The sequence below is a fragment of the Somniosus microcephalus genome, chromosome 16, assembly GCF_052327205.1.
Source record: "Somniosus microcephalus isolate GS21.2 chromosome 16, FLI_Smic_1.0, whole genome shotgun sequence".
Taxonomy (NCBI): domain Eukaryota; kingdom Metazoa; phylum Chordata; class Chondrichthyes; order Squaliformes; family Somniosidae; genus Somniosus; species Somniosus microcephalus.
Genome location: NC_141002.1, coordinates 7,593,872 through 7,611,888, shown reverse-complemented (window position 1 = coordinate 7,611,888; position 18,017 = coordinate 7,593,872). Strand labels below are relative to the sequence as shown.

At 51.2% G+C, this 18,017-nt stretch overlaps 1 protein-coding gene across 1 annotated transcript in view; it reads left to right on the top strand.

Annotated features, from left to right (window-relative positions):
- Positions 1-18,017, top strand: part of ddx11 (DEAD/H (Asp-Glu-Ala-Asp/His) box helicase 11) — a 76,473-nt gene that overhangs the window by 14,683 nt on the left and 43,773 nt on the right. Inside the window, exons 7-12 of the mRNA XM_086008576.1 lie at positions 1-108; positions 5,243-5,330; positions 11,438-11,649; positions 14,193-14,345; positions 15,012-15,058; positions 16,424-16,503. Of these exons, the coding sequence (XP_085864702.1) occupies positions 1-108; positions 5,243-5,330; positions 11,438-11,649; positions 14,193-14,345; positions 15,012-15,058; positions 16,424-16,503 (688 nt within the window). The remainder of the gene's footprint in view (positions 109-5,242; positions 5,331-11,437; positions 11,650-14,192; positions 14,346-15,011; positions 15,059-16,423; positions 16,504-18,017) is intronic.

The window sequence follows — 18,017 nt, the reverse complement described above, 5'->3', positions numbered from 1 at the left end:
ATCTATTACTGTAGTCGCACGCACTCCCAGCTCGCTCAGTTCATACACGAAGTTCAGAAAAGTCCGTTTGGCAAAGAAATCAGGCTGGTGGCGCTTGGGTCTCGGCAGGTATGTAATGGAAAGGGCTGATCCACACCTTTAAAGTTTAGGATCCTCATGGCTCTAGTGAATGGTTGGAGTGTGGTTAGCAGAAGACTTGGAGCACACTGGTGCTTCTCAAGTGGGGAATGTAATGTGGGACAACGAGGCCAGACTGGAAATTGTACCAGGCTGCTCCTAGTGGGTCAGTTTTGCCTTTTTTAAATTGAGAGGACAAGATGAAAGGCTGAAGACCACAGTACAGGACACTGCCAGGGCTGAGAAGAGTAGGCGAGGAAATGGGGTAAATCGGGAAGTTGTGACTCGGTGATGCCAAGCCACAGTTTCAAAGGCCTGAAGATTGTAAGAGGAAGGGAAGACTGAGTGAGTCCAGGAGTTCGCTGGTATCGAGGTCCTGGGAAAACATGAGTTTGAGATGATGCAGTGAGTCTTGACTTGAGCGTTTAAAGACTGCTTGCAGCTTGGGAGCAACAAGAGGTTAAGTCAAGAGGGGAATGAGCAAAGTAGTGTTGATTAAAATAGAGAAGGGAAAGGTTGGCAGGGAGTCACTTGGCATGTCTTGTCACAGGAGTGGTGGGGGGGAATGATGTGCTCCAACATCATCTATTCCATCTTTCCATGTTCACACCTCGGCTCAGACTCTTGCTTTCCCGGTTAGAGGAGAGCCACATGCTGAGGGACTAAAAGTGGGGACTGTGCTGATCCTACAGGCAAGAATGGAAAAATCTTTTTCTCCGCTCTTGTGACGGAGCTGACTCTTCCCAGGGCATGGATCGCGGGCGCCAGCAGCTCTCCAGTACCCCATCAGGCAGTTATATATGTATATATATATATATAATATAAAAACAGCAGTTTACAGGGCCGCGCGGTTTACGGCTGGCCGCTGCTGCTCCCCCGCTCTGTGTCTCGGGCCGAGCGGTTGTGAGGCCCGGCCCGAGTGACCCCAACTCAGAGAGAGAGAGAGACTGGGGGGGAGAGAGAGAGAGACGGGGGGGGGGGGTGGAGAGAGAGAGAGAGAGTAGAGACTGGGGAGAGAGAGAGGGAGAGAATGGGGAGATAGAGAGAGAGAGACTCTGGGGGAGAGAGACGGGGGAAGGGAGGGAGAGAGAGAGACGGGGGAAGGGAGGGAGAGAGAGAGACGGGGGAAGGGAGAGAGAGAGACGGGGGAAGGGAGGGAGAGAGAGAGACGGGGGAAGGGAGAGAGAGAGACGGGGAAGGGAGAGAGAGAGACGGGGGAAGGGAGAGAGAGAGACGGGGGAAGGGAGAGAGAGAGACGGGGGAAGGGAGAGAGAGAGACGGGGGAAGGGAGAGAGAGAGACGGGGGAAGGGAGAGAGAGACGGGGGAAGGGAGAGAGAGAGACGGGGGAAGGGAGAGAGAGAGAGAGAGAGAGACGGGGGAAGGGAGAGAGAGAGAGAGACGGGGGAAGGGAGAGAGAGAGAGAGAGAGACGGGGGAAGGGAGAGAGAGAGAGACGGGGGAAGGGAGAGAGAGAGACGGGGGAAGGGAGAGAGAGAGAGACGGGGGAAGGGAGAGAGAGAGAGACGGGGGAAGGGAGAGAGAGAGAGACGGGGGAAGGGAGAGAGAGAGAGACGGGGGAAGGGAGAGAGAGAGACGGGGGAAGGGAGAGAGAGAGAGACGGGGGAAGGGAGAGAGAGAGACGGGGGAAGGGAGAGAGAGACGGGGGAAGGGAGAGAGAGAGAGACGGGGGAAGGGAGAGAGAGAGACGGGGGAAGGGAGAGAGAGAGACGGGGGAAGGGAGAGAGAGAGACGGGGGAAGGGAGAGAGAGAGACGGGGGAAGGGAGAGAGAGAGACGGGGGAAGGGAGAGAGAGAGACGGGGGAAGGGAGAGAGAGAGACGGGGGAAGGGAGAGAGAGAGACGGGGGAAGGGAGAGAGAGAGACGGGGGAAGGGAGAGAGAGAGACGGGGGAAGGGAGAGAGAGAGACGGGGGAAGGGAGAGAGAGAGACGGGGGAAGGGAGAGAGAGAGACGGGGGAAGGGAGAGAGAGAGACGGGGGAAGGGAGAGAGAGAGACGGGGGAAGGGAGAGAGAGAGACGGGGGAAGGGAGAGAGAGAGACGGGGGAAGGGAGAGAGAGAGACGGGGGAAGGGAGAGAGAGAGACGGGGGAAGGGAGAGAGAGAGAGAGAGAGACGGGGGAAGGGAGAGAGAGAGAGAGAGAGAGAGACGGGGGAAGGGAGAGAGAGAGAGAGAGAGAGAGACGGGGGAAGGGAGAGAGAGAGAGAGACGGGGGAAGGGAGAGAGAGAGAGAGACGGGGGAAGGGGGAGAGAGAGAGAGACGGGGGAAGGGAGAGAGAGAGACGGGGGAAGGGAGAGAGAGAGACGGGGGAAGGGAGAGAGAGAGAGAGAGACGGGGGAAGGGAGAGAGAGAGAGAGAGAGAGAGACGGGGGAAGGGAGAGAGAGAGAGAGAGAGAGAGACGGGGGAAGGGAGAGAGAGAGAGAGAGAGAGAGACGGGGGAAGGGAGAGAGAGAGAGAGACGGGGGAAGGGAGAGAGAGAGAGAGACGGGGGAAGGGGGAGAGAGAGAGAGACGGGGGAAGGGAGAGAGAGAGACGGGGGAAGGGAGAGAGAGAGACGGGAAGGGAGAGAGAGAGAGACGGGGGAAGGGAGAGAGAGAGAGACGGGGGAAGGGAGAGAGAGAGACGGGGGAAGGGAGAGAGACGGGGGAAGGGAGAGAGACGGGGGAAGGGAGAGAGAGAGAGACGGGGAAGGGAGAGAGAGAGACGGGGGAAGGGAGAGAGAGAGACGGGGGAAGGGAGAGAGAGAGACGGGGGAAGGGAGAGAGAGAGACGGGGGAAGGGAGAGAGAGAGACGGGGGAAGGGAGAGAGAGAGACGGGGGAAGGGAGAGAGAGAGACGGGGGAAGGGAGAGAGAGAGACGGGGGAAGGGAGAGAGAGAGAGAGAGAGAGAGACGGGGGAAGGGAGAGAGAGAGAGAGAGAGAGAGACGGGGGAAGGGAGAGAGAGAGAGAGACGGGGGAAGGGAGAGAGAGAGAGAGACGGGGGAAGGGAGAGAGAGAGAGAGACGGGGGAAGGGAGAGAGAGAGAGACGGGGGAAGGGAGAGAGAGAGAGACGGGGGAAGGGAGAGAGAGAGACGGGAAGGGAGAGAGAGCGAGAGACGGGGGAAGGGGGAGAGAGAGAGGGAAGGGGGAGAGAGAGAGAGACGGGGGAAGGGGGAGAGAGAGAGAGACGGGGGAAGGGGGAGAGAGAGAGAGACGGGGGAAGGGGGAGAGAGAGAGAGACGGGGGAAGGGAGAGAGAGAGAGAGACGGGGGAAGGGGGGAGAGAGACGGGGGAAGGGGGAGAGAGACGGGGGAAGGGGGAGAGAGAGACGGGGAAGGGAGAGAGAGAGACGGGGGAAGGGAGAGAGAGAGACGGGGAAGGGGGAGAGAGAGAGACGGGGGAAGGGAGAGAGAGAGAGAGAGACTGGGGAGAGAGAGAGAGACGGGAGAGAGACTGGAGAGAGAGAGAGACTGGGGAGAGAGAGAGAGAGAGACGGGGAGAGAGAGAGAGACTGGGGGGAGAGAGAGAGACTGGGGAGAGAGACGGGGGAAGGGGGAGAGGGAGAGAGACGGGGGAAGGGAGAGAGAGACGGGGGAAGGGAGAGAGAGCGCGAGACGGGGGAAGGGAGAGGGAGAGAGAGAGAGAGACAGGGGAAGGGAGAGGGAGAGAGAGACGGGGGAAGGGAGAGAGAGACGGGGGAAGGGAGAGAGAGAGAGAGACGGGGAAGGGAGAGAGACGGGGAAGGGGGAGAGAGAGAGACGGGGGAAGGGAGAGAGAGAGAGAGACTGGGGGGAGAGAGAGAGAGAGAGACGGGAGAGAGAGAGAGACTGGAGAGAGAGAGAGAGACTGGAGAGAGAGAGAGACTGGGGAGAGAGACGGGGAGAGAGAGAGAGACTGGGAGAGAGAGAGACTGGGGAGAGAGAGACGGGGGAAGGGGGAGAGGGAGAGAGACGGGGGAAGGGAGAGAGAGACGGGGGAAGGGAGAGAGAGAGAGAGAGAGACGGGGGAAGGGAGAGGGAGAGAGAGACGGGGGAAGGGAGAGAGACGGGGGAAGGGAGAGAGAGAGAGACGGGGGGAAGGGAGAGAGAGAGAGAGACGGGGAAGGGAGAGAGAGAGAGACGGGGGAAGGGAGAGAGAGAGAGACGGGGGAAGGGAGAGAGAGAGAGAGAGACGGGGAGAGAGAGAGAGAGACGAGAGAGAGAGAGACTGGGGAGAGAGAGAGAGAGAGACTGGGGAGAGAGAGAGAGAGACTGGGGAGAGAGAGAGAGAGAGAGAGACTGGGGAGAGAGAGAGAGAGACTGGGGAGAGAGAGACTGGAGAGAGAGAGACTGGGGGAGAGAGAGACGAGAGAGAGAGAGAGACTGGGGAGAGAGAGAGAGCGAGAGAGATTGGGGGGAGAGAGGGAGAGCGCGAGACTGAGGGGCGAGAGAGAGAGAGACTGGGAGAGAGAGAGAGAGAAACTGGGGGAAGAGATAGACTGGGAGACAGTATATATGTGTGTATATATAGATACACACACACACTTCCCAGCAGGTGTCACTCGGTAGTAATGGGGTGCAGGAACCCTGGCTGGCGTGTGTGTCTTTTTTCCTCCTCCCTAACACTGGGGGAGCTGAGGTCAGTTGTAGCAGCAACTCACTGCAGGCTGGGGGTCTAACTTGATGATCTGTGTGGCGTTTTACCCCCCCTCCCTGTGCAGTTTCTTTACCCACTCGTCCGCCGAGGGAAGCTCTTTTTATTTAGTTTGTAGATGTAACTAACCTTTCTGTGGCCTTTTTTGAGACTCGTGGTGAAACCCATCATCCAATGGAGAGTCATTCAATGAAAGCTGGTCTACACTGTGAAGATAATGTTCCTATTTCCCACTTTCAGTATTAACGGTAGATGACCTAGCTGGTCGCCTCAGTACAGGAACCCAGCCAAAAAACCGAGGAAGCTGACCCAGTGAGAGTAGCCCTATCTGAACGTGTTTTGCCAAAACATTGAATTTCAAAATAAACTCCGTATCGTGCTCTGCCTCTGTGTGCTTCCGTAGTTTATTACAATTTCCGCTCCATCTGGTCAACAGTAACCAATAAAAGCACATTCCTTTTTTTTCCGGTTCTTCCTCCCCCTGGCCCTGAAGAACATGTGTGTAAATGATGAGGTGAGGCGTCTGAGGTCGGTCCAGCTGATCAATGACCAGTGCCTGGAAATGCAGAAGAACAAACGCGGTGAGTGCAACCTGTATTTGTCTCCTAAAAACTTGTGTCTCGTTGTATTTCAGTCTGGTTTTGAAGGAGTTTCTGCACCAGTGCCGCTCTTAAAAATGAAGCTGTTGCTAATAATTATTTTAATCTATGTCTCTGCCCAAGTGTGCTGGTTTACAGAATTAGTGCTAGTCTGTTACTCCCCTGCTGCTCCTGGCAGCTTTTCTCTTGTCCTCCCATGTTTTTTTGGACAGCTGAACTCTCCTCCCTCGTCCCTCCTAAGCTGCAGACACACTCGAGGGGCCGTATGGCCTACTCCTGCTCCGAATTCTTATGTTCTCACACCATCCCACATTCCTTTTGCCCTCCCCACATCCTTGTCCTGTTGAAACCAAGCCTTGTACAAATCCATAGGATTGAGAGAGGTGCTGTGAGCTATCGGGTCCATTTCAACGTTCGAATGCCCACACTTCACTTTCTCTTGTATCCTGCAAATGCTTTTGCCAAAATGTTGTTCAGTGTTTACATTGGGTGACATTTAGGGCTGGACTTTCCTCAGGTGGTCCAGCAGGGCTCTGCTGTGTTCTATTGGGTGATGGTGGATTTCAGTGTGTGTTCTATTGACTGATGGTGGATTTCAGTGTGTTCACAGAATCACAGAAACCTCACAGTGCAGAGAGAGGCCATTTCGGCCCATTGAGCCTGCACCGACACATATCCCACCCGATCCCCGTAACCCCTACACCAACACATATCCCACCCTATCCCCATAACCCCACATATTTAATCCCCCTAACACTAAGGGTCAATTTTTATCATAGCCAATCAACCTAACCCGCACATCTTTGGACTGTGGGAGGAAACCGGAGCACCCGGAGAAAACCCACGCAAACACGGGGAGAATGTGCAAACTCCACACAGACAGTCACCCGAGGCCGGATTTGAACCCGGGTCTCTGGCGCTGTGAGGCAACAGTGCTAACCACTATGCCACCGTGCTGCCCAGTGTGTTCTATTGGCTGACGGTGGATTTCAGTCTGTGTTCTATTGGCTGACGGTTGATTTCAGTGTGTGTTCTATTGGCTGACGGTGGATTTCAGTGTGTGTTCTATTGGCTGACGGTGGATTTCAGTGTGTGTTCTATTGACTGACGGTGGATTTCAGTGTGTGTTCTATTGGCTGACGGTGGATTTCAGTGTGTGTTCTATTGACTGACGGTGGATTTCAGTGTGTGTTCTATTGACTGACGGTGGATTTCAGTGTGTGTTCTATTGGCTGACGGTGGATTTCAGTGTGTGTTCTATTGGCTGACGGTGGATTTCAGTGTGTGTTCTATTGACTGACGGTGGATTTCAGTGTGTGTTCTATTGACTGACGGTGGATTTCAGTGTGTGTTCTTTTGGCTGACGGTGGATTTCAGTGTGTGTTCTATTGGGTGACGGTGGATTTCAGTGTGTGTTCTATTGGCTGATGGTTGATTTCAGTGTGTGTTCTATTGGCTGACGGTGGATTTCAGTGTGTGTTCTATTGGCTGACGGTGGATTTCAGTGTGTGTTCTATTGGCTGACGGTGGATTTCAGTGTGTGTTCTATTGGGTGATGGTTGATTTCAGTGTGTTCTCTTGACTGACGGTGGATTTCAGTGTGTTCTATTGGGTGATGGTGGATTTCAGTGTGTGTTCTATTGGCTGACGGTGGATTTCAGTGTGTGTTCTATTGGGTGATGGTTGATTTCAGTGTGTTCTCTTGACTGACGGTGGATTTCAGTGTGTTCTATTGGGTGATGGTGGATTTCAGTGTGTGTTCTATTGGGTGACGGTGGATTTTAGTGTGTGTTCTATTGGCTGACGGTGGATTTCAGTGTGTGTTCTATTGGCTGACGGTGGATTTCAGTGTGTGTTCTATTGGCTGACGGTGGATTTCAGTGTGTGTTCTATTGGCTGACGGTGGATTTCAGTGTGTGTTCTATTGGCTGACGGTGGATTTCAGTGTGTGTTCTATTGGCTGACGGATTTCAGTGTGTGTTCTATTGGCTGACGGATTTCAGTGTGTGTTCTATTGGCTGATGGTGGATTTCAGTGTGTGTTCTATTGGCTGATGGTGGATTTCAGTGTGTGTTCTATTGGCTGACGGATTTCAGTGTGTGATCTATTGACTGACGGTGGATTTCAGTGTGTGTTCTATTGACTGACGGTGGATTTCAGTGTGTTCTATTGACTGACGGTGGATTTCAGTGTGTGTTCTATTGACTGACGGTGGATTTCAGTGTGTGTTCTATTGGCTGACGGTGGATTTCAGTGTGTGATCTATTGGCTGACGGTGGATTTCAGTGTGTGTTCTATTGACTGACGGTGGATTTCAGTGTGTGATCTATTGACTGACGGTGGATTTCAGTGTGTGATCTATTGACTGACGGTGGATTTCAGTGTGTGATCTATTGACTGACGGTGGATTTCAGTGCGTGATCTATTGGCTGACGGTGGATTAAGGGTAGTTGCATCACCTGACGCATTGTGGTGGGGACTGAACAGCTTGACAGTGCGGTGTTTTTACAGTTCTGGCATGATGTTGGTATCTTAATAGTGTAAATGCACCTTGTCGGGTTGTGTTTTGTGCTATTAGCAGTGGGGCACAGTCCGTCTGGGTATTCTGGTTGTTGAGCAGCTTACAGCAGTGGCTCAGTGGGTTGCTCGCTTGCCTCTGAATCTAAAGGTCTTGGGTTCAATCCCACTCCAGAGGCTTGAGCATAAAAATCTGGAGTGCAGTGCTGAGGGGGTTGCTGCCCTGTCAGAGGTGTGTGCTTTCGGATGGGATGTTAAACCAAGGCCCTGTCTGTCCGCTCAGGTGGACGTAAAAGATCCCATGGCACTATTTCAAAGAAGAGCAGTGGAGTTCTCCCCGGTGTCCTGATCAATATTTATCCCTCGACCAACATCACTAAAACAGGCCCCCGAACAATAGTTGTAATATAGGGCAGAGTATAAATCAGGAGCTTCGAGGCGCATGTAACCAGGGTAATAGTGATCATGGGGGACTTTAATCTACAAATAGACTGGGCAAACCAAATTTGCAGTAATAGTGTGGGCGACGAATTCATGGAATGTATGCAAGATAGTTTTCTGGATCAGTATGTTGAGGAACCAACTAGGGAACAGGCTATTTTAGATCTGAGAAAAGGTTAATTAATAACCTTGCACTAAAGGGGCCTTTAAGGGAAGAGTGACCATATTTAGTTAAATCCAAAACTAGGGTCTGAAATCTAAACCAAGCAAACTACGTAGATAATGAGGGGTGAGTTGGCTGAGGTAGATCAGGAAACTACATTGAAAGGTATGACGGTAGACAAGCAATGGCTAGCATTTAAAGAATTAATTATACATAATTTACAACAAATATACATTCCTTAAAGGCACAAAAACCCCACAGGAAAAGTGGTCCAACTGTGGCTAACAGGAGAAGTTAAAGGTAGCATTAGATCAAAGGAAGAGGCTTCTAATGATACAAAGCTGGGTGGGAATGTAAGTTGTGAGGAGGCTGCAAGGAGGCTTCAAGGGGATATAGACAGGCTAAGTGAGTGGGCAAGAACATGGCAAATGGAATATAATGTGGAGAAATGTGAAGTTATCCACTTTGGTAGGAAAAATAGAAAAGCAGAGTATTTTTTAAATGGTGAGAGATTGGGAAATGTTGGTGTTCAGAGGGACCTGGGTGTCCTTCTACACGAATCGCTGAAAGTTAACATGCAGGTACAGCAAGCAATTAGGAAAGCAAATGGTATGTTGGCCTTTATTACAAGAGGATTTGAGTGTAAGAGTAAAGACGTCTTACTGCAATTATATAGGGCCCTGGTGAGACCACACCTGGAGTACTGTGCACAGTTTCGGTCTCCTTACCTAAGGAAGGATATACTTGCCATAGAGGGAGTGCAACGAAGGTTCACCAGACTGATTCCTGGGATGTGGGGATTGTCCTGTGAGGAGAGATTGAGTAGACTAGGCCTATATTCTCTAGAGTTTAGAAGAATGAGAGGTGATCTCATTGAAACATACAAAATTCTTACAGGGCTTGACAGGGTAGATGCAGGGAGGATGTTTCCTCCTGGCTGGGGAGTCTAGAACCAGGGGCCACAGTCTCAGAATAAGGGGTCGGCCATTTAGGACTGAGATGAGGAGAAGTTTCTTCATTCAGAAGGTGGTGAATCTTTGAAATTCTCTACCCCAGAGGGCTGTGGAGGCTCAGTCATTGAGTATATTCAAGACCGAGATCGATACAGCACGGTGGCATAGTGGTTAGCACTGTTGCCTCACAGCGCCAGGGACCCGGGTTCGAATCCGGCCTCGGGCGACTGTCTGTGTGGAGTTTGCACATTCTCCCCGTGTTTGCGTGGGTTTACTCCGGGTGCTCCGGTTTCCTCCCACAGTCCAAAGATGTGCGGGTTAGGTTGATTGGCTAAGATAAATTGACCCTTAGTGTTAGGGGGATTAAATACGTGGTGTTACGGGGATAGGGTGGGATATGTGTTGGTGTAGGGGTTACGGGGATCGGGTGGGATATGTGTCGGTGCAGGCTCGATGGGCCGAAATGGCCTCTATCTGCACTGTGTGGTTTCTGTGATTTCTGTGATAGATCTTTTTAATATTATGGGAATCAAGGGATATGGGGATAGTGCAGGAAAGTGGAGTTGAGGTAGAAGATCAGCCATGATCTTATTGAATGGCGGAGCAGGCTCGAGGGGCTGAATGGCCTACTCCTGCTCCTATTTCTTATGTTCTTATGTAAAACAGATTGTCTGGTCATTATCGCATTGCTGTTTGTGGGAGCTTGCTGTGTGTAAGATGGCTGCCGTGTTTCCTACATTACAACAGTGACTACACTTCAAAAGTACTTCATCGGCTGCAAAGCGCTTTGGGACATCCTGAGGTTGTTAAAGGCGCTATAGAAATGCAAGTCTTCTAAACCTATTAAGTTCTGCTAACACAACCTGGCAGTCGAGGCTGGGACCTTCAGGTTTGTACGGCTCAATGCTACACCGGGCATTGTTACAAATGTACAGGCACATGGATCCCATCCTCATTTAAAGAGAAAGATAAAAGGAACGAGTTGCAAATGCTGGAGATCTGGAATGCTGCAAATACACAGCAGGATGCTCAGTATGTGAGGGAGAAAAAGCCGATTCATTTTTTTGTGTTTCGATCTTCTATCCGAGCTAATTGAAGCCGTCCTGTAGGGGGCAGCAGTGTCCCACAGATTTTTCTGCACTCCTGACGATGCACCAGGGAGACTGCAGTCTCGTTGGCGGGGGGGGTTTACTCTGATTGGGTGACCACGTGTGAGCCTAGATGATAGCCTCACCACGCTGAGCAGCACACTCAACGCATATCTTGTCCTCACGTGACATCCACCAGCCAGCATTCTCTGGCAGGGATCGGGTGGCACTGAGGCCAATTGTGGCACCCCCTACCTGCTGCTGCGATCAGCTATCTCAACATGACGCAGGACTCGAACCATGCCCTGTTCTGTGTGTCCCCGGTATTATATTCGGCAATGCTCTCACCCACTAGGCTATTGGGAGAACAGTCACAGTGTCCTTTTTACACAGTCTTACACAGTGAAATGGATTACAGAGCTAATTGAGGGATGGGGTTAATCCCATAAACCACGAGATTAAAGCTCTCAAGCAGGTTAAAGTAAAAAAGAAAAACCTGCATTTTATAGCGCATTTGATGACCTCAGGACATCCCAACGCACTTTACAGCCAATGAAGTACTTTTGAAGTGTAGTTACTGTTGTAATGTAGGAAACGTGACAGCCAATCTGCCCACAGCAATGAGGTAAATGACCAGATAATCCGTTACAAAAGTTCCGGAGTCTTTTTCTGCCACCAGCCTTTATTCTCATTAGTGTTTCTCTGTATGCATATAACATGATGATTTGATAATGCCTCTTGTTTAGTACATTGTTATGTCGGGTTTGTTCTATGTAAAGAGATGATTGTAATTTATTAACCATTGAATTGACTAAATGGGAGTGAGGGAGGTTTTCTTTCACTGGGAACAGTGCCCATCAGGCCCAACAAGCCACTGCTTGGGGCGCAGGATGCACGAGACCTGCTCCAATCACATTTTTCTATTAGCTGACAGAAAGGGCAGCGGGGATGAGGAGGAGACCCCAAAACGGAAACGCAAGAGCCGTGTGACTTGCCCGTTCTACAGCCACGAGCAGATGCAGTTCCTGCGCGATGAGGTGCTGGTGGAGGTGAAGGACATTGAACAGCTGGTATCGCTGGGGAAGGAGATGAAGGCGTGTCCGTACTACGCCAGCCGCTATGCCATTCCGCCAGCACAGGTACGGGGAAGGTTTGCCTCTTTAACAACAAGCGCTTGGCAACAAAATTAAATCCCAGATTTTAAGATTTATTCTCGGGATGTGGGAGTTACTGGAACGGCCGACAGTGGTGGGCAATGTTCCCTCTCGGCTGCGCAGCAATGGGAAAGGTTCCCACGCAGGCCACTCACCGGCTTCTCCATTGTAAATACCGTGTATGCGCAGAAATTTAAAGGGACTGTGCACTAAAAGATACAGGCTGCGCAGCACAAAGCACAGCTTGCAGGGAACGTTGGTGGTGGGCCTTCTGCTTGACCCGCTGCAGTCCGTTCAGTGACGGTATGCCCACAGTGCTATTAGGTAGGGAGTTCCAGGGACTTGACCCAACGGCGATATGTGTCCAAGTCGGGATGGTGTGTGACATGGAGGCAAACTTGGAGGTGATGGTGTTTCTACAACATTGCTGCTCTTGTCCTTCTCTGTGGTAGAGGTTGCGGAGGAGGTGCGTTACTGCAGTGCATCCTGTAGATCGTACGTTCTACAGCCACAGTGCGCCACTGATGGAACGGTGGATATTCAGTCCAGTGGCAGCAGCACAGATGAAGTGAACTGCTTTGTCCTGGGTGGTGTCGAACTTCGAGTGTTGCAACGCCTGCACCATTCAGGTGAGTGGTGAGTATTCCATCTCACTCCTGACTTGAGCCGTGTAGCTGGTGGAGAGGCTTTGAGGGATCGAGGTGAGCCACTCTTCAGAGTATTCAGCCTCTGACCTGCTCATGTAGCCACACTGTTGATGAGAGTGGTCCAGTTAAGCTTCTGGTCAATGGTGACCCCCCCCCCAAGGATGTTGACGGTGGGGGGGTTCGGTGATGGCCCTGCCATTTAAGGTCAAGCAGAGACGGCTGAGCATTCTTGTGTTTGAGATGGATGTTACTTATGTGATGCAAATGTACTGTGGTGTGAATGTTATCTGCCACTTGTCAGCCAAGCCTGGCTGTTGTCCAGTCTTGCTACAGGCGGGCATGGGTTGCTTCATTGTCTGAGGAATTGCAAATGGAGCTGAGCACTGTACAATCACCAGTGAACAGCCCCAGTCCTGACCTTCTGATGAAGGGAAGGTCACTGATGAAACAGCTGAAGATGGTTGTGGCTGCAATGATTGGATACCAACAACCACAATCATCTTCCTTTGTGTCAGGTATGAATTTAACCCCTGGAGGGTTTGCCACTGATCTCTGTTTTTCTTGTATATAATGGCCTACAGTGCCTCCTAGATACCCACTTTTGAGCAGCTAGCTCTGCCCTTAGTCTATCCCACTTAGCACGGTGGTAGTGCTCTTGGTGGAGATGAGAGTTTGTCTTCACAAGGAGTATGTGATGGTCATAGACAAACGTGAGGACATTAGTTGGTGAGGACGAGGTCAAGTAGGTTACTTCCTTGTGTTGGTTCCTCACCACCTGCCACAGGCCCAGTCTGGCCGATCCTTCATTACTTGGCCAGCTCAGTCAGTGGTGGTACTACCGAGCCATTCTTGGTGATGGACATTGAAGTCCCCTACCTAGAGTATATTACGTGCCTTTGCTATCCTTAGTGCTTCCTCCAACAGGTGTTCAACATTGAGAAGTACGGAGTCATCAGTTGATGGGGAGAGGGGTGTAGGTAGTGATCAGCAGGATGTTTCCTTAACCCTGTTGACCCTGAAGCGATGAGACTTCAGTGTTGACCACTTCCAGTGCCATTCCTACCTGACTCTGGAACTGCTCCCACCTCTGGTGGGTTTATCCTGCCAGTGGGATAGGACATACTCAGGGTTGGTGATGGAGGAGTCTGGGATTATGTCTAATATAAATGATTCTTTGAGTATGATTATGCCAGGTTCTTGTTTGATGGGTTTGTGGGACAGCTCTGCCAACTTAAGCACCAGTCCCCAGATGTTAGTGAGAAGAACTTTGCAGGGATGTCTGGGCTGGGATTGCCTTCGTCTTATCCTGATCTAAAGGTGTTATTTAAAATTTGGTCCTCTTTCTCAAAAGTGAAAATTGCTTAGCGATGTAAGTGAAATATTTTGGTTTAGTTTGAGCTGGGTGGTGATGCCCTTTAAATCCAATGACAATGCATAAGGCAGCTGGTTTAAAAGCCAGCGACTGTTACAATTCATGGCCCAGTCGCAAGGCTGGCTTCAACTAGTTTCCTTTAACCATAGACTTGAGGAACCACGTCGCGTTGAAAGGAACACACACTTGTGCGATTCGTACAGTTATATGTGCGACAGCTGTACCTCTCTCCCCGCCCCCGCCATCACTGAGTCCAGGTACCATCAATCAAAGTGCCTCAAATTGCTTCTCCAGCTACGATGGCCTAGCTCGGCACAGGCCGGGGGCGATGCCAGCCAGGTTTCCGGTTGGTGCGGCTCAGCGACTGTTTGGTTCTTGTGGGTTTTATGAAGTTGTGACATGATTATTGGATTAGGGACGGTTTGGAGCAGGCGTTTGGTTCAAAGTGGACTGTGAATTAACACCGCCTCTCTGCGATGGTTTTCATCGGTTCCCTCTACTTCTGACAGCTGGTGGTGATGCCATACCAGACGCTGCTACACAGCTCGACCAGGCGGGCATCCGGCATCAAACTGAAGGGGCAAGTGGTGGTGGTCGACGAGGCGCACAACCTGATCGATACCATCACTGGCATTCACAGCTACCAGGTGACGGGCTCACAGGTGGGTACTGCCATAGACAAACTAGCATTGTGCTCATTTACAACCATATACAATGATACAGCACTGAAGGAGGCCGTTCAGTCCATCGTGCCTGTGCCGGCTCTTTGAAAGAGCGCTCCAATTAGTCCCGCTCCCCTGCTCTTTCCCCATAGTCCTGCAAATCTTTCACCTTCCAGTATTCATCTAATTCCCTTTTGAAAGTTCCTATTGAATCTGCTTCCACCACCCCTTCAGGCAGTGCATTCCAGAGGCAAGAGTATCAGCCGTGGCTCAGTGGGCAGCACCCTCTCCTCTGAGTCAGGAGGATGTGGGTTCAAGTCCCACTCCAGAGACTTGAGCACAAAAATCCAGGCTGACACTCCAGTGCAGTACTGAGCGAGTGCTGCACTGTCGGAGGCGCCGTCTTTCAGATGAGACGTTAAATCAAGGCCCCGACTGCCCTTTCAGGTGGACGTCAAAGATCCCGTGGCTCTTATTTTGTGGGAGCTTGCTGTGCGTAAATTGGCTGCTGCATTTCCTACATTACAACAGTGATTATATGTGTTTTGTTTATAAGTCTGCCACTGGGAAGGAGTTAGGTAAATGGGAGTATTGTGTGGGGATCGCTTCGATCCTCATGGTGAGAAGTGAGTATCTTTATGTTTTGTTGTGTTTCTTTTTTCTCAGCTGTGCTGTGCTCACGCCCAGCTCTCTCAGTACATGGAGCGCTACAGGTAAGATCTTACGCTCTTCTCGCAAATGATGGTTCCATCTTCTCCATTGTGACCTGTATTGTGGATGGTCAGTGACTCAGTTTACCAAATGGACTAGTGTGATAGAGTCATTCACGCCACGGGGGTCCCAGGTTTGATCCCTGGTCTCTGCTGAGTTAGCTGGCAGCCACAATTGGCCAGCCCTTGCACAGGGAGGGAGGGAGAGAAATCAGCCAGAGTGTTTGTTGTCCTATGCCTTCCGTGTGTGGATGTTGGGGGTGGGGGGGAAAGACAGAATTGGGCTTGTGTGTGATGCTGCTGAAGTCGAATAGCCCATTGACCCTCATTATTGAGGCTCACGCAGAGGAGTGGCCGGTTGGGTGAATAGCTGGACGGTGAGGCCTCGGCCCTGTTAGGGTTTGAATGTGTCTGGAGTCCTGTGCTCCATTTTGGTCCCCAAGCTGCGATCTGACCAGGGCACCGTGCAGTTTTAGCTCAAGACCTACTGACTGGTATTCACCTGTCACAGCCCAGCAAGCCTTTGGCCCAGTGGTAGCATTCCCACCTCTGAGTCAGGGGGTACAGGGTTCGAACCCCACTCCGGACATTCCTGGTGAATGGAGACTGGAGCTCCAGCTCCAAATTCTAGGTTGGCATCCAGCAGGATACTCTTATCCGGTGGGTGTGGGTTCTCCCCCCCCCCCCCCCCCCCCAACCAATGTATAGGTTGTAGATGCCCAATAAACCCATCGTATAGGACTATTCCCCACCAACTGGTATAACGATGGTTACTGCCATGGAAGGAACGTTGACGTCACAGCCTGTCGGACTGTTAATCGGCCTGCGAATCTTTCGACTACTTCACATTGCTCTCCAAGGGAAGAAGGTGAAGATAGGAAAACAACAACATGCCTTCTAGTCGCTGTTTGCTACTTTCCTCTTCACCTTTGGCTAGTTCTACGTATGTGCGATTGGTTTGTGATTCCCGTTTTGTTCCTTCGGGTATCCTGTACTGATTTGCCCAGCTTCAGGTATTTTTAACTCCTTTGCTTCGATGTCTTGACACCCTTTCCTCCCCCCAGAATTAGTGTGCAGTCTGCGTTGCTTTTCTGTATTTATCCTTAGTTAGAGACAATAGGGGCCCCAGCATCGATGCCTGGACCACTCCACTCAGTATTCTACCCGCAAGCCACAAGACCACTCATCTAACATGTATTTACCCCCTTCAGCTAATTCACAGTACATATCCCTTTCACATTACGTGCATGGTTTTATCAACCAGGATCCTGTTGTATCTATTGAAATTAGCCCTTGTACCTCATGGGAGTTGGGCAGGGTGTAAATTGTCTCGTGGTCCTGACAACGGATGTTTTTCTTGATGCACAGAAGCAGACTGAAAGCAAAAAACCTGATGTACAACAAACAGATTCTTTACATCCTCGTTAATCTACTCCAAGTTTTAGGAGGTGAGCTGTTGTTGGTTGTGCTTTCCTTTGGTTTAAACTTTTTTTCCTGTCAAAACTTGCGCGCATCAGTGTGAGGGATGTTGGGGTATTGGAGAATGGAACACTTTCCATTTCAGTCACCCAGGGTGATTATTCAGGAGTCCCTGGGCAGGTACAGTACACTTAGACACAGTGCAAAGCTCCCTCTACACTGTCCCATCAAACACTGCCAGGGCAGGTACAGCCCGGGTTAGATAGAGTAAAGCTCCCTCTACACTGTCCCATCAAACACTGCCAGGGCAGGTACAGCCCGGGTTAGATAGAGTAAAGCTCCCTCTACATTGTCCCATCAATCTCTCCCAGGGCAGATACAGCATGGGTTAGATACAGAGTAAAGCTCCCTCTACACTGCCCCATCAAACACTCCCAGGGCAGGTACAGCACGGGTTAGATACAGAGTAAAGCTCCCTCTACACTGCCCCATCAAACACTCCCAGGGCAGGTACAGCACGGGTTAGATACAGAGTAAAGCTCCCTCTACACTGCCCCATCAAACACTCCCAGGGCAGGTACAGCACGGGTTAGATACAGAGTAAAGCTCCCTCTACACTGTCCCATCGAACACTCCCAGGATAGGTACAGCACGGGTTAGATACAGAGTAAAGCTCCCTCTACACTGTCCCATCAAACACTCCCAGGGCAGGTACAGCACGGGTTAGATACAGAGTAAAGCTCCCTCTACACTGTCTCATCAAACACTCCCAGGGCAGGTACAGCACGGGTTAGATACAGAGTAAAGCTCCCTCTGCACTGTCCCATCAAACACTCCCAGGGCAGGTACAGCACGGGGTTAGATACAGAGTAAAGCTCCCTCTGCACTGTCCCATCAAACACTCTCAGGGCAGGTACAGCACGGGTTAGATACAGAGTAAAGCTCCCTCTACACTGTCCCATCAAACACTCCCAGGGCAGGTACAGCACGGGTTAGATACAGAGTAAAGCTCCCTCTACACTGTCCCATCAAACACTCCCAGGGCAGGTACAGCACGGGTTAGATACAGAGTAAAGCTCCCTCTACACTGTCCCATCAAACACTCCCAGGGCAGGTACAGCACGGGTTAGATACAGAGTAAAGCTCCCTCTACACTGCCCCATCAAACACTCCCAGGGCAGGTACAGCACGGGGTAGATACAGAGTAAAGCTCCCTCTACACTGTCCCATCAAACACTCCCAGGGCAGGTACAGCACGGGTTAGATACAGAGTAAAGCTCCCTCTACACTGTCCCATCAAACACTCCCGGGGCAGGTACAGCACAGGGTAGATACAGAGTAAAGCTCCCTCATCCCCAAGAATATGCCTCAACCTCCACCTCCAAAGACTGCTCCCTCCTGCACTGTTTCCCACCACCAGGGATCCTAGGCCAGTTACTGCCTAATTCAAGACAGTTTAGTCCTGTTCGCCTGTGACTTCTAGGAAGTGGATAGAGACTGTCCAAACTCACTTCACCACTGGGGTTCTTCACCCCATCAGTCT